At 46.5% G+C, this 14772-nt stretch overlaps 1 protein-coding gene across 1 annotated transcript in view; it reads right to left on the reverse strand.

Moving 5' to 3' along the window:
• Positions 1 to 8748, reverse strand: part of CFDP1 (craniofacial development protein 1) — a 138950-nt gene extending 130202 nt beyond the window's left edge. Inside the window, exon 1 of the mRNA XM_004058001.5 lies at positions 8141 to 8748. Coding sequence (XP_004058049.3) covers positions 8141 to 8204 — 64 coding nt within the window. The 5' untranslated portion in view covers positions 8205 to 8748. The remainder of the gene's footprint in view (positions 1 to 8140) is intronic.
• Positions 8749 to 14772: the final 6024 nt, after the last annotated feature.

Below are 14772 nucleotides of genomic sequence, written 5' to 3' on the forward strand. Positions count from 1 at the left end.
AACGGTCTACAGATTCAATGCAATTCCAAACAAAATCAAAGTAGGATACTTTTTCGAGAGATGAACAAAGTGATTCTACAATGCATATGGTGGCCGGGCCTGGTGGCACACGTCTGTAGTACCAGCTACACAGGAGGCTGAGGAAGGAGAATCACTTGAACCTGGGAGGTAGAGGTTGCAGTGAGCAGAGATCGCGCCACTGCACTCCAGCCTGGGCAACAGAGTGAGACTCCATCCCCCTAAAAAAAAAAAAAACAAACAAAAAACAAAACAAAACAAAAAAAACTATATGGAAAGGCAAAGGAACAAGAGCAGCCAAAACTATTTTGAAAAAGAATAAAGTTGGAGTACTCTCTCTACCTGATTTCAACACTTAAATCAAAAACAGTAAATGAAACTGTGGAAACAGAGGCCCAGAAATAAACCTATACAAGTATGGCCAGTTCACTTTACAAAAATACAAAGGGAATTCGATGGAGAAAGAATAATCTTTTCAACAAATAATGAAAAAACTGGACATCCAGATGCAAAAAAAAAAAAAAAAAAGAATCCATAACTCATATCTTATGCAAAAATTAACTGAAAATAAATAATGATAACTGATTTTTTAAAAAAGTAAAGGCTGGCCGGGCACGGTGGCTCACTCCTATAATCCCAGCACTTTGGGAGGCAGGGGCGGGCGGATTACCTGAGAGGTCAGGAGTTCAAGACCAGCCTGGCCAACATGGTGAAACCCCATCTCCACTAAAAATACAAAAATTAGCCAGGCGTGGTGGCAGGCGCCTATAATCCCAACTACTCGGGAAGCTGAGGCAGGAGAATCGCTTGAACCTGGGAGGCGGAGGTTGCAGCGAGCTGAGATCATGCCATTGCACTCAAGCCTGGGCAACAGAGCAACACTCTGTTTCAAAAAAAAAAAAAGTAAAGGCCAGGCACGGTGGCTTATGCCTATAATCCCAACACTTTGGGAGGCCGAGGTGGGCAGATCACCTGAGGTTGGGAGTTCAAGACCAGCCTGACCAACATGGGGAAACCCTGTCTCTACTAAAAATACAAAATTAGCCAGGCGTGGTGGCACATGCCTGCAATCCCAGCTACTCAGGAGGCTGAGGCAGGAGAATCCCTTGAACTCAGGAGGCGGAGGTTGCAATGAGCCAAGATCATGCCATTGCACTCCAGCCTGGGCAACAAGAGCGAAACTCTATCTCAAAAAAACAAAAAAAAAACAAAGTAAAACTACATAACTTTTACATAGGAAAATACAGTATCTTTGTAATCCTGAGTTAGGCAAAAAAGAGTTCTTAGATATGATTCCAAAAGCACAACCCATAATAGAAAAATTTGACAAACTGGATTTTATCCAAGTTTAAAAATTTTACTCTGCAGGCCAGGCACGGTGTCTCATGCCTGTAGTCCCAGTTACTACAGAGGCTGAGGCGGGAAAATTGTTTGAGCCCAGGAAGTAAAGGTTGCAATGAGGTGAAATCGTGCCACTGCATTCCAGCCTGGGCAACAGAGCAAGACTCTGTTTCAAAAAAACACCAAAAAAAATTGCTGTGCAAACACTATTAAGAGAATGAAAAGACAAGCAGAGAGACAAAACACTGCAAAACAAGTATGTGACAAAGGAGCCGGGTGCGGTGACTCACGCCTGTACTCCCAGCACTTTGGGAGGCCAAGGTGGGTGGATCACTTGAGGTTGGGAGTTGGAGACCAGCCTGGCAAACATGGTGAAACCCCATCTCTACTAAAAATACAAAAATTAGCTGGGTGTGGTGGCGAGTGCTTGTAATCCCAGCTACTCGGGAGGCTGAGGCAGGAGAATCGCTTGAACCCAGGAGGTGGAGGTTGTGGTGAGCCAAGATTATGCCACTGTACTCTAGCCTGGGGGACAGCGAGACTGTCTCAAAAAAAAAAAAAAAAAAAAAAAAAAAAACACAAATATCTGACAAAGGACTATATCCAGAATATATAATTCCAAAACTGAAAACAACCCAATGTTTTAAATGGACAAAGAATTCAAAAGGCACACCAAAGAAGATAAAATGATGGCAAACAGGAACATGAAAAGAGCATCAACATCCTTAGGGAAATGCAAACTAAAGGAGAAATTAGCTAATTTTTTTTCTTTTTTTTTCGAGACAGTGTCTCGCTCTCTTGCCCAGGCTGGAGTGCAATGGCACAATTCCGGCTCACCGCAACCTCCACCTCCTGGGTTCAAGCAATTCTCCTTCCTCATCCTCCCGAGTAGCTGGGACTACAGGCATGCACCACCACGCCCGGCTAATTCTTTGTATTTTTTAGTAGAGACAGGGTTTCAACATATTGGCCAGGCTGGTCTTGGACTCCTGACCTTGTGATCTGCCTGCCTTGGCCTCCCAAAGTGGTGGGATTACAGGCATGAGCCACCGCGCCCGGCCCCAAATTAGCTAATATTTAAAACAAAAACAAAAACAAAAAAACCTGACCATCCCAAGTGTTGTTGAGGATGAAGAGCAACTCGAACTCTCAAACTTGTTACCAACAGCAATCACGCCACAAAAAAATTTAGCAGCTTCTTGTAAAGTTAAACATACACATACTACAAAACCCAGTAATCCCACTCCTAGATATTGACCCAAGTGAAATGAAAACCCATGTTCACAGAAAAAGCTGTGTGTAAATATTTATAAACAGCTTTATTTGTAATCATAAAAAATTGGAAACAACCCAGTGTCATTCAAATGCAGAATAAACTGTGGTATATCCATATAATGGACTACCACCCAACAACAGAAGGAGCTAATTACTGACATGTGCAACAACACAGGTGAATCTCAAATGCATTATGCTAAGCGGAAGAAGCCAGACACAAAAAGCTGCCTACTATTATGGTTCCATTTAGATTATATTCTGAAAAAGGCAAAACTATAAAGATGGAAAACAGACCAGAGGTTGCTAATGGCTGGGGCCGGGGGTGAGGGAGAGTTGTTTGACTACAAAGAGTAGCAGGGGGAATTTGTTTTTTTTTTTACAGGGTTGGCGGCTTGAAACTGTTCATTTTGGTGGAAGTTACACAACGCTAGGCATTTAACAAAAATCAGAGAACAGTACATTGAAAACAGTAAATTTTATTGTACGTAAGTTAAAAATTGTATGTTAAATGCTGATACTGCATTTACAAAAGAAGAACATAATGCTATAAAAATATTCAAAGTTGGCTGGGCTCAGTGGCTCACACCTGTAATCCCAGCACTTTGGGACGCCGAAGCAAGTGGATCACAAGGTCAGGAGATCGAGACCATCTTGACCAACAAGGTGAAGCCCCGTCTCTATTAAAATACAAAAACAAAATTAGCCAGGTGTGGTGGCTCGCGCCTGTATCCCAGCTACTCAAGAGGCTGAGGCAGGGGAATCGCTTGAACCCGGAAGGCGGAAGTTGCAGCGAGCCGAGATCGCGCCACTGCACTCCAGCCTGGGTGACAGAGCTATACTCTGTCTCAAAAATAAATAAATAGAGAGAAAAAGAAGGGCGGAGAGGGAGAGAAAGAAAAAAAAGAAAGGAAGGAAAGGAAAAGAAAAGAGAAAGAAAGAGTGAGAGAGGAAAGAAAGGAAAAGGAAAAAAATTATAGGAAAAAAAAGTTCTCAGAAGGCTCAGCAAAATGGCTGAAAACACTCATACCAAGATATATCATGGTGATATATTAGAAAATGGGAACAGGCCAGGCGTAGAGGCTCACGCCTGTAATCCCAGCACTTTGGGAGGCCGAGGCAGGCAGATCATGAGGTCAGGAGTTCGAGACCAGGCTGGCCAACATGGTGAAATCCCGTCTCTACTATAAAAATACAAAAATTAGCCAGGCGTGGTGGCATGAACCTGTAGTCCCAGCCACTCCGGAGGCTGAGGTGGGAGAGTTGCTTAAACCCGGGAAGTGGAGGTTGCAGGGAGCCTAGATGCCACCACTGCACTCTACCCTGGACAAGAGAGACAGAGTCTGTCTCGAAAAAAAAGAAAAAAGAAAATGGGAACAAAGAGAATATGCTACCAGCTTCCGGAGACAAACAGATCTTATACATTGAGCAGAAATCAGTAACAAAATATTTATTAATAGCAACATGGGAATCTAGAAAGTAATGAAGCAACACTTTAAAATTCTGATGGAAAACTATTTCCAACCTAGAATTCAAACAGACAATCAATTACGCCTGAGGGGCATGGTTACTTTTAGGCATTCAAGGTCTCATAAGAATGTTCCTGACCAGGCGTGGTGGCTCATGCCTGTAATACCAGCAGTTTGAGAGGCTGAGGAGGGCGGATCACCTGAGGTCAGGAGTTCAATATCAGCCTGGCCAACATGGTAAAACCCCGTGTCTACTAAAAATACAAAAACTAGCTGGGTGTGGTGGTGGGCACCTGTATCCAAGCTACTTGGGAGGCTGAGGCAAGAGAATCGCTCAGACCCGGGAGGTGGAGGTTGCAGTGAGCCAAGATCACGCTACTACACTCCAGCCTGCGCGACAAGAGCAAGACACTATCTCTAAATAAATAAGTAAATACACTGGAGCACTCATAGAAGGTAACCAAGACAAAGTGGAGGCCAGAAGGCAAAGACTGTTTCAGAAGATTAAAGTGAAAATCTAATGAATGTAAATATTTTGGGAGATGATTTATACAATTCTAAAAGTTTAGAGTCAAATTAGCAGTGTCGACGAAAAGAGTCAAACTCTTGTCAAGTATTTGAAGATAATTATTCTGTGGCAGATATGAGTAACCATAGCCCATGATGCAGCCCTCAAGAGGTCCTGAGAGCACGTGCCCAAGGTGGTTGGGGTGCAGCTTGGTTTTATATATTTTAGGGAGGCATGAGACATCAATCAAATACATTTGAGAAATATACTGGTTTGGTCCATCAAGACAGGACAACTGGGGTTGGGAGTGCTTCCAGGCTACAGGTAAATTTAAAAATTTTCTTGTTGGCAACAGGTTGAGTTTGTCTAAACAGAAAGGAATGTCTGGGTTAAGATAGAGGTTGTGGAGACCAGAGGTTTTTTTTTTTTTTTTCGAGATGGAGTCTCACTCTGTTGCCCCGGCTGGAGTGCAGTGGTGCAATCTCAGCTCACTGCAACCCCACGCCCCTGGTTCAAGCAATTCCCCTGCCCCAGCCTCCGGAGTAGCTGGGATTACAGGCACACGCCACCACACCCAGCTATTTTTTTATATCTTTAGTACAGACAGGGTTTCACTATGTTGGCCAGACTGGTCTCGAACTCCTGACCTCAGACAATCCGCCCACCACAGCCTCCCAAAGGGCTGGGCTTAAAGGTGTGAGCCACCGCACCTGGCCACTTTTTTTTTTTAAATGCAGTCTTGCTCTGTTACCCAGGCTGGAGTGCAGAAGCATGATCTTCACTCACTGCAACCCCCACCTCTTGGGTTCAAGAGATCTCGTGCCTCAGCCTCCCCAGTAGATAGGATTACAGGCGCCCGTCACCACACTTGGCTAACTTTTATATTTTCAGTACAGATGGGGTTACACCACGTTGGCCAGGCTGGTCTTGAACTCCTGACCTCAAATGATCCACCAGCCTCTGCCTCCCTGAGTGATAGGATTATAGGCTCGAGCCACTGCTCCGCTGAGAACAGAGTTTTATCATACAGATGAAGCTTTTAGCAGACAGGCTTCAGAGAGAATAAGTTGCAAAATGTTTATTATCAGACTTAAAGTCTGCACCGATGTTAATGTCAGAGACATACAATGAGGCAGGTTCAGCCCCCACTTCCCATCATGGCCCAAAACAGTCTCTCAGGTTAAATGTTAAAGAGCCCTGGCTAAGGAGGAAGTCCATTCAGATGGTTGGGGGCGCCTTAGAATTTTATTTTTGGTTTACAGCAGTTAAGTACATAGACAGCTAAGTAGCAACAAAAAATGGCAATTATTAGCACCAGAGAAAACAAGAAGTGCAGGAAAAGTAATCTGTATAACATACGGTTCAGCTGTCAACATGATGTTTATTCACACTGTCATTAGGAAAAAAAAAACACTGGGCCTGGCACGGTGGCTCACGTCTGTAATCCCAGCACTTAGGGAGGCGGAGGCGGGCAGATCATTTGAGGTCAGGAGTTTGAAACAAGCCTGGCCAACATAGTGAAACTTCGTCTCTACTAAAAATACAAAAAAATCAGTCGGGTGTGCTGGCGGGGGCCTGTAGTCCCAGCTACTCAGGAGGCTGAGGCAAGAGAATGGCGTGAACCCGGGAGGCAGAGCTTGCAGTGAGACGAGATCCCGCCACTACACTCCAGCCTGGCCGACACAGCGAAACTCTTGTCTCAAAAAAAAAAAAAAAAAAAAAGAAAAGAAAATCGATCGGGTGTGCTGGCGGGCGCCTGTAATCCCACCTACTTAGGAGGCTGAGGCAGAACTGCTTGAACCGGGAAGGCAGAGGCTGCATTAAGCAGAGTGCGCCACTGCACTCCAGCCTGAGCAACAGAGTGAGACACTGTCTCGAAAGAAAAAACAACACTGAATACTGATCTAACTAAAATTGGACACAGGTTCAACGGCAGACTACGGAGTTGGGGAGGCCCCGAAGGTAGAAGTGTTTGTGTGTGTGTTTGGGATGAGGGGAAGGAGGTCAGGGGCTACTAAAAATGATACCTACTATACATGGGTTAAATCAATAGACAACAGAAATATAACACCAAATTCAAAAGGTGGAAAAAAGTTTCTCCTGAGGAATATTAAATAAAATAGGGATGAGGGGTGATGGGACTGGCTAACTTTTTTTTTTTTTTTTTTTTTTTTTTTTTTTTTTTTGAGACGGAGTCTCGCTCTGTCACCCAGGCTGGAGTGCAGTGGTGTGATCTCGGCTCACTGCAACCTCCACCTCCCGAGTTCAAGCGATTCTCCTGCCCCAGCCTCCTGAGGAGCTGGGACTACAGGCGCGTGCCACCATGCCCAGCTAATTTTTGTGTTTTTAGTACAGACGGGGTTTTACCATGTTGTCCAGGATGGTCTCGATCTCCTGACCTTGTGATCCACCCACCTCGGCCTCCCAAAGTGTTGGGATTACAAGCATGAGCCACCGCGCCAGGAATGGAATGGCTAGTTTTCAAAGTGCCTTTTAGAAATACTTCACTAGCCGGGGCGCGGTGGCTCATGCCTGTAATCCCAGCACTTTGGGTGGCCGAGGTGGGAGGATCACTTGAGCCCACGAGTTCGAGACCAGCCTGGGCAACATAGCAAGACGCCATTTCTACAAAAAAAAAAAACTTTAAAAAATTAGCGGGCATGGCAGCCTGCACCTGTGGTCCCCGCTACTCCAGAGGCTGAGACGGGAGGATCGCTTGAGCCCAGGAGTTTGAGGCTGCAGTGAGCCAAGATCGCATCACTGCACTCCAGCCTAGACAACAGCAAGCAAGACCCTGTCTTTAAATAAAACAGAACAGAACAAAATAAAACAAAGAGAATAGGGACAACTCCTGGGTTGTGTTTTGTTAGTTTCTTGTTCGTCTAGTCTTTCAACTGAAGATGTGAATGGGTGAAGATACTTTCAACGAGACGGTTTGTCTGGGGAAGACCAAGAAGGGGGAACAGAAGCGTTTCTTCAGTAAGATTCATTCTCGCCCCGTTCGGGTTGAGATCCCTAAGGAAAGAAAGTTCTGAGAGGACAGGATGGGTGGACGTCACAATGAGGCAAAAGGCATCAAAGGGGGAACTTTTTATCAGAACTTTCTAACAACCAGGCGGAGAGCGGACAGCTCTATCTTGGACGGGGTGGTGGCCAGCAGCTCTCTCGGGCCAGGGCTGAAGAAAACCTCCAGCGCTCGGACTGCCGCCCCGACTTCTGAAGCAGCAGTGTCGTTCGGGGCTGACCGACGAGCGTCCCTAGCGACAAGGGGCCGTGTCCATGTGCCGGTTCCCGCGCTGCAAGAGGGGGCGGCGGCCGGAGCTGCCCAAGGGGAGGGGAGCACAGAACCGCCACGCGCACACGCCTCGGGCCGGAGCGGCCGAGGATGAGGGGCCTGAGGGAGCGGACGCTCGAGAACAGGAGCCCCCTGGACCACCGGGGCCACGGGGCAGACGCCCGCTGGGGAAGAGCGCGCCTCACGTGAGGCGTGGGGCGGGGCAATCCGCTTCTCGCCTCAGGCGGAATCGCTCACCCGACGGCACGTAGTCCTCGTCCTCCTCCGACGTAGAGAAGTCTTCGGAGTCGAATTCCTCCATGTTGCTGCCGCTCGACGCTGGTCAAACTCGCAAGACCGCAGCAGCTGCCTCCAACGGCAAAGCTCTAGGGAGAGACCATAGAGCCCCGGCGGAGGCGACGGCAGCTAGGGCGGCCCCCTAGAGCGCTTTGCACATGCGCAGAGAGTACTACGTGGTTGCCCTACGACACTTCCGGCCGATGCCTCCGGGCTGGCGTCCCAGAGGCCCTCGCTGGGAGCCCGAACCCGCCCAGACGCGGTGCATGCTGGAACTTGTAGTCTTCGGCGCTGCCTCGCCACCTTAATATAATAAATCTGCTTAAATAAAATTACATATCTATGGAAATACAGGTGACCTTCATTAATCATTAATTCGTAATGCCAAATTCACTTACTTGCTAAAATGTATTTGTAACCCCAAAATCAATCATCACGGTACTTTCTGGGGTTCTTCCCGGGCATGCGCAGAGGGTGAAAATTTGGAGTTTGCGGAGGTAAGGTTCCCAGCTGAGGTTTGAACTAGGGAGAAGCGCTGCCTTCTAGTCGCAGCTCCTGTGCTGTAAACAAAGAGTCCTTTCCGCAGTCTGTTTACTGACACTTTTTTTTTCTGCTTTTTGTGGGTGGTTTTGCTGTTTAAAATGGCCCCCAAGCGTAGTGCTGAAGCTCTACCCAGTGTTCCTAAGCGAAAGAAGACCGTGATGTGCCTTACGGAGAAAGTCCGCGTGTTGGATAAGCTCCAATCAGGCATGAGTTACAGTGCTGTTGGCCATGAGCTCAATGTTAACCAGTCGACAATCCGGTATATCAAGAAAAAGGAAAAGGAAATTCACCGATCTGTCCGTGAGGCCGCTCCGGATAGTGCTGAAGCGACCTCCGTCGTGCGTCATGAAGCTATGACAAACATGGAAAAGATGGAAAAGCGGCTAAATTTGTGGATTCATGAGATGTCAATCGATTAAAAAAAACATAGTGGACAGCACTGTTGTGAGGCTGAAAGCCAAAGATATCTGTGGTCACGTTACCCAGAGTCAAAGAAATGCTAAGCCCTTCTCGGCGAGTGCTGGCCGGCTCGCGCGTTTCAAAAGGCGATACGGGGTGAAAAATGTTAAACTTGCAGGTGAGGCGAGTTCTGCAGATCAGGAGGCTGCGGAAGAATTTTAAAAATACTTGCTAAGTGTTATACAGGAAAAGGGTTATGTGAAAGAGCAGGTTTTCAATGCGGATGAGACTGGCTTATTTTACAAGGATGTTGGCAAACGAACCTATATAATGTAAACGGCCTCCAAAGCCCCTGGCTTTAAATCATGCCAGGATCATGCACCCTTGTTATTGTGCGCCAATGCCAAGGGCGACTAAAGTGCAAACTCCTAATGGTGTACAGAACCCAAAATCCACAAGCACTTAACGGGAAATACGTGAACCATCTGCCAGTCCATTGGAGGTGGAACAAAAAAGTGTGGATGATGCCTGATTGGTTCCACAACTGCTTCATCCCAGAACCTGAACACTGTCTCCAGGGCAGAAACCTTGCCTTCAAGGGTTTTTTGTTTTGTTTTGTTTTTTGTTTTTTTGGGTTTGTTTTGTTTTGGTTTGGCTTTGAAACGGAGTCTCGCTCTGTCGCCCAGGCTGGAGTGCAGTGGCGCAATCTCGGCTCACTGCAAGCTCCGCCTCCCGGGTTCACGTCATTCTCCTGCCTTAGCCTCCCGAGTAGCTGGGACTACAGGCGTCCACCACCACGCCCGGATAATTTTTTGTATTTTCAGTAGAGACGGGGTTTCACCATGTTAGCCAGGATGGTCTTGATCTCCTGACCTCATGATCCGCCTGCCTCGGCCTCCCAAAGTGTTGGGATTACAGGCGTGAGCCACCGCGCCGGGCACCTTCAAGGTTTTGTTAATTTTGGATAATGCTACAATCCATTGCTGCAAAGAACTGGAAAATGCACACGCCAACATAGGAGTTCTTTTTATGCCCCCAAACACTAAGTCTCTCATCCAACCCCTCAATCAGGGCATAATAAAAGCATTCAAGGCACACTACACAAGGGAGCTTTATATGAAGGCCTGTGAGGCTCTCAGGACCAACAAGGAAACCACCATGCTGGACTATTGGAAGTCGGTCACTAGATGCAACGTTATTGATTATGTCAGCACAGCCTGGGAGAACATTGGTCAGGCTACTACCAATAACTGTTGGGAAAATGTTTGGCCAGACTGCGTGGAGAATTTTGAAGGGTTTGAAGGTGTTATAGAAAATATAAAGAACACTGTCAGAGACATAATGCATATGGCACAGCAGGTAAGTGGAGAGGGCTTTGATGACATGAAGGAAGGAGATGTGGAGTAAATTTTGGCAGAGAAGGCAGTGGAACCAACCAACGAAGACCTGGATGAGATGGCAAAACAAGGCATTGGAGTTGATGGCCATGAAAGTCGGCCCAAGACTTCCAGAATTGTCCCTCTCACAGCAGCCAAAATATCAGAATGGAGTTCTGCCTTGGAAAAAAATTTTAGCGACATGGAAGAGTGTGACCCTACGCTTGATCGAAGCCTCAAATTTAAATGGCTGGCCTCCACTGCATTTGCCCCTTATACCAAGATGCTTAAAGATTTCAGGCAGAAAAGCCAGGCAGGCAAGGCTAATGCAATTTCTCAAGCCAGTTTGGGAGGGAAGATTGCCCACTCCTTCAACAAGTGTCAAGAGCCAGACTCCTAAGGTAGAAATGCCAGAGGTTGACCTGCCACCCTGTTCCTCTTCTGCAGAATAAATTTCACTCACCCCTCCCCTGGTTTCTGTGGGGCAAGCCAAGGTCGAGAGGTTTAACCACATTGTGCAGCTCCATCAACCGTAAGATTTTAGTTGATATTTTTATAAAACTTAGGATGCTCCATCTTTGAACTTTTTCCCTTTATTTGTATTGCTGTACTGTAGGGTATACAGTATGTGTGCAAAGTAGTGTATGTGTTTACTGTGGGAACTGTACAGTATGTTATACTGTTTATATGGGTACTATATGTGTGTACTCTGTGTGTGCCAATGAAAAGGTTGTACAGGCCGGACGCGGTGGCTCACACCTGTAATCCCAGCACTTTGGGAGGCTGAGGTGGGCGGATCACAAGGTCAGGAGTTCAAGACCATCCTGGCCAACATGGTGAAACCCCATCTCTACTAAAAACACAAAAATTAGCCAGGTGTGGTGGTGTGTGCCTGTAATCCCAGCTACCCAGGAGGCTGAGGCAGGAGAATTGCTGGAACCCAGGAGGCAGAGGCTGCAGTAAGCCGAGATTGCGCCACTGCACTCCAGCCTGGGCAACAGAGCAAGACTCCGTCTCAAAACAGAAAACAAAACCTTTTGAAGAACTGCCAAAGTGTTTTCCAAAGCAGTTGTACCATGTTATATTCTCACCAGCAGCATGTGAGGGTTACAATTTCTTTATCCCCTTGCCAATACCCTCTTTTATTCTAGCCTTCCTAGTGGGTGTGAAGTGGCATCTCACTGTAGTTTTGATTTGCACTTTCCTGATGACTAATGGAGTTAAGCATCTTTTCATGTCCTAATTGGCCATTGTATATGTTCGTTGGAGAAATATCTTTTGAGATGTTTTGCCCTTTTTATTTTTATTTATTTTTTTGAGATGGAGTCTTGCTCTGCTGCCCAGGCTGGAGTGCAGTGGCATGATCTCAGCTCATTGCAAGCTCTGCCTCCCGGGTTCCAGCGATTCACCTGCCTCAGCCTCCCGAGTAGCTGGGACCACAGGTGTGAGCCACCAGGCATGGCTAATTTTTGTATTTTTAGTAGAGATGGGGTTTCATCATTTTGGTCAGGCTGGTCTCGAACTCCTGACCTCAAGTGATCCACCCACCTCAGCCTCCCAAAGTGCTGGGATTACAGGTGTAAGCCACTGAGCCTGTTTTGCCCATTTTATTTTATTTTATTTATTATATTATATTATATATTATTTATTTTTTATTTTATTTTATTATTTTATTTTATTTATTATTTTATTTTATTTTTGAGACAGAGTCTCGTTTTGTCACCCAGGCTGGAGTGCAGTGGTGTGATCTCGGCTCACTGCAAGCTCCGCCTCCCGGGTTCACGCCATTCTCCTGCCTCAGCCTCCTGAGTACAGGCGCCCGCCACCACAGCTGGCTAATTTTTTTGTATTTTTAGTAGAGACGGGGTTTCCCTGTGTTAGCCACGATGGTCTCGATCTCCTGACCTCGTGATCTGCCCACCTCGGCCTCCCAAAGTGCTGGGATTACAGGCGTGAGCCACTGCGTCTGGCCTTTGTCCATTTTAAAATTGGGTTCTTTTTGTTGACGTTTAAGGTTTTTTTGGTTTGTTTTGAAACGGGTTCTCACTGTTGCTCACGCTGGAGCGTAGTGGTGCCATCACGGCTCACTGCAGCCTCAACCTCCCTGGTCTCAGGCAATCGTCCCACCTCAGCCTCCTGAGTAGCTGGGACTACAGGGGTGCACCATCACGCCTAGCTAATTATTATTTATTTATTTATTTATTTATTTTGAGACTGAGTCTTTCTGTTGTTGCCCAGGCTGGAGTGCAATGGCATGATCTTGGCTCACCACAACCTCCACCTCCCAGGTTCAAGCGATTCTCCTGCCTCAGCCTCCCGAGTAGCTGGGATTACAGGTATGCGCCACCACACCCGGCTAATGTTTGTATTATTAGTAGAGGCAGGGTTTCACCATGTTGGCCAGGCTAGTCTCGATCTCCTGACCTTGTGATCCGCCCGCCTCAGCCTCCCAAAGTGCTGGGATTACAGGTGTGAGCCACCACGCCTGGCCACGCCTAGCTAACTTTTATACCTTTTGTAAAGATGGGGTTTCACCATGTTGGTCCAGTTGGTCCACCACCAGGCTGGTCCAGTCCTTTGTGACTTGAACATATTTCCTCATATTTTGTGAGGTTTGCACGTTTTTTGAAAGACAGCATCCTGCTCTATTGCCCAGGCTGGAGTGCAGTGGTGCATAGCCCCACTGTAGCCTCCAACTCCTGGGTTCAAGCAATCCTCCTACCTCAGCCTCCTGAGTAGCTAGAACTTCAGGTGCACACAACCACACCCAGCTAACTTTTAAAAATACATATATTTTGTAAGGATAGGGTCTTGCTATGTTACCGAGGCTGATCTCAAACTCATGACCTAAACCAGTCCTCCCACCCGGGCCTCCCAAATTGCTGGGATTACAGGCATGAGCCACCGTGTCTAGCTATTCATACTTTCTTGAAGGTGTCCTTCAAAGTCGTTTTTAATTTTGATGAAGTCCAATTTATCTATTTTTGTTTATTTTCCCTTGTGCTTTTGGAATTGTATCTAAGAAAGATTTACCTAAGCCAAGACCATAAAATTTATGCTTATTTTCTTCTAAGAGTTGTAGTTCTTGCGTTTAGGTTTATGATCCATTTAAGCGCACTTTTTTTTTTTTTTTGAGATGGAGTTTCTCTCTTGTTGCCCAGGCTGGAGCGCAATAGCGTGATCTCGGCTCACCGCAACCTCCGCTTCCTGGGTTCAAGCGATTCTCCTGCCTCAGCCTCCCAAGTAGCTAGGATTACAGGCATACACCACCACGTGTAGCTAATTTTGTATTTTTAGTATAGACAGGGTTTCTGCATGTTGGTCAGGCTGATCTGCAACTCCCGACCTCAGGTGATCTGCCCGCCTCGGGCTCCCAAAGTGCTGGGATTACAGACACGAGCCACTGCACCCGGCCTAAGCACACTTTTCTTATGGGAGAGTAATAGAAAAATAGATGTAAAATTTGAACCCAGTATTTGGAAGTTGACCATTCTTGACCTCATTTACCTTGGACAGCATAAATGGTGTCCTACAGCAACAAATCAGGATGTACCCTTTTGCCCTATCACTGGGGGTGAGTCTGGGGAACAGGAGCCATTGCGTTCTCTGGCAGACACTCCCCAGCACCCATTTCTCCTAGCACTCCATGTGATTGTTCAGATTTACAACTAGAGTTTCTGACCACTTTAAGGGTAATCAGAGTGGGAATTACTTTCTAATAGTTGAGATGGAAAAAAAAATGGTGGTGAGCAGGCCAAATCCAGCTTAAAATCATGTATTGTTTGACTTAAAAGTGTTTTAGCGCAAGGCGCACAATTACAGGTGGCTCGCGGCTGTAATCCCAGCACTTTGGGAAGCCAAGGTCGGCGGATCATTTGAGGTCAGGAACACATCCTGGCCAACACAGTGAAACCTCGTCTCTACTAAAAATACAAAAATTAGCCAGGTTTTGGGGCGCACATCTGTAATCCCAGCTACTCGGGAGGCTGAGGCAGGAGAATCACTTGAACCTGGGAGGTGAAGGTTGCAGTGAGCCAAGATCGTGCCACTATACTCCAGCCTGGGCAACAGAGCGAGACTGTCTCTCCAAATAAATAAATAAATAAATAAATAAAGTGTTTTACGCAAGTTTAAATTAGTTGCTAACACTTAAAAATGGAGAGATTTCAAACAGTAACCTAGATTTCCAGCTTCTCTTGAAAATAAGTATCTGGCAAGATTGGGTTAATCATCGAATAAAGCAGAAACAGGCTGGAGCCAAGCAATAGCTGACTC

The sequence above is a fragment of the Gorilla gorilla genome, chromosome 18, assembly GCF_029281585.2.
Source record: "Gorilla gorilla gorilla isolate KB3781 chromosome 18, NHGRI_mGorGor1-v2.1_pri, whole genome shotgun sequence".
In the NCBI taxonomy this organism is placed as follows: Eukaryota; Metazoa; Chordata; class Mammalia; order Primates; family Hominidae; genus Gorilla; species Gorilla gorilla.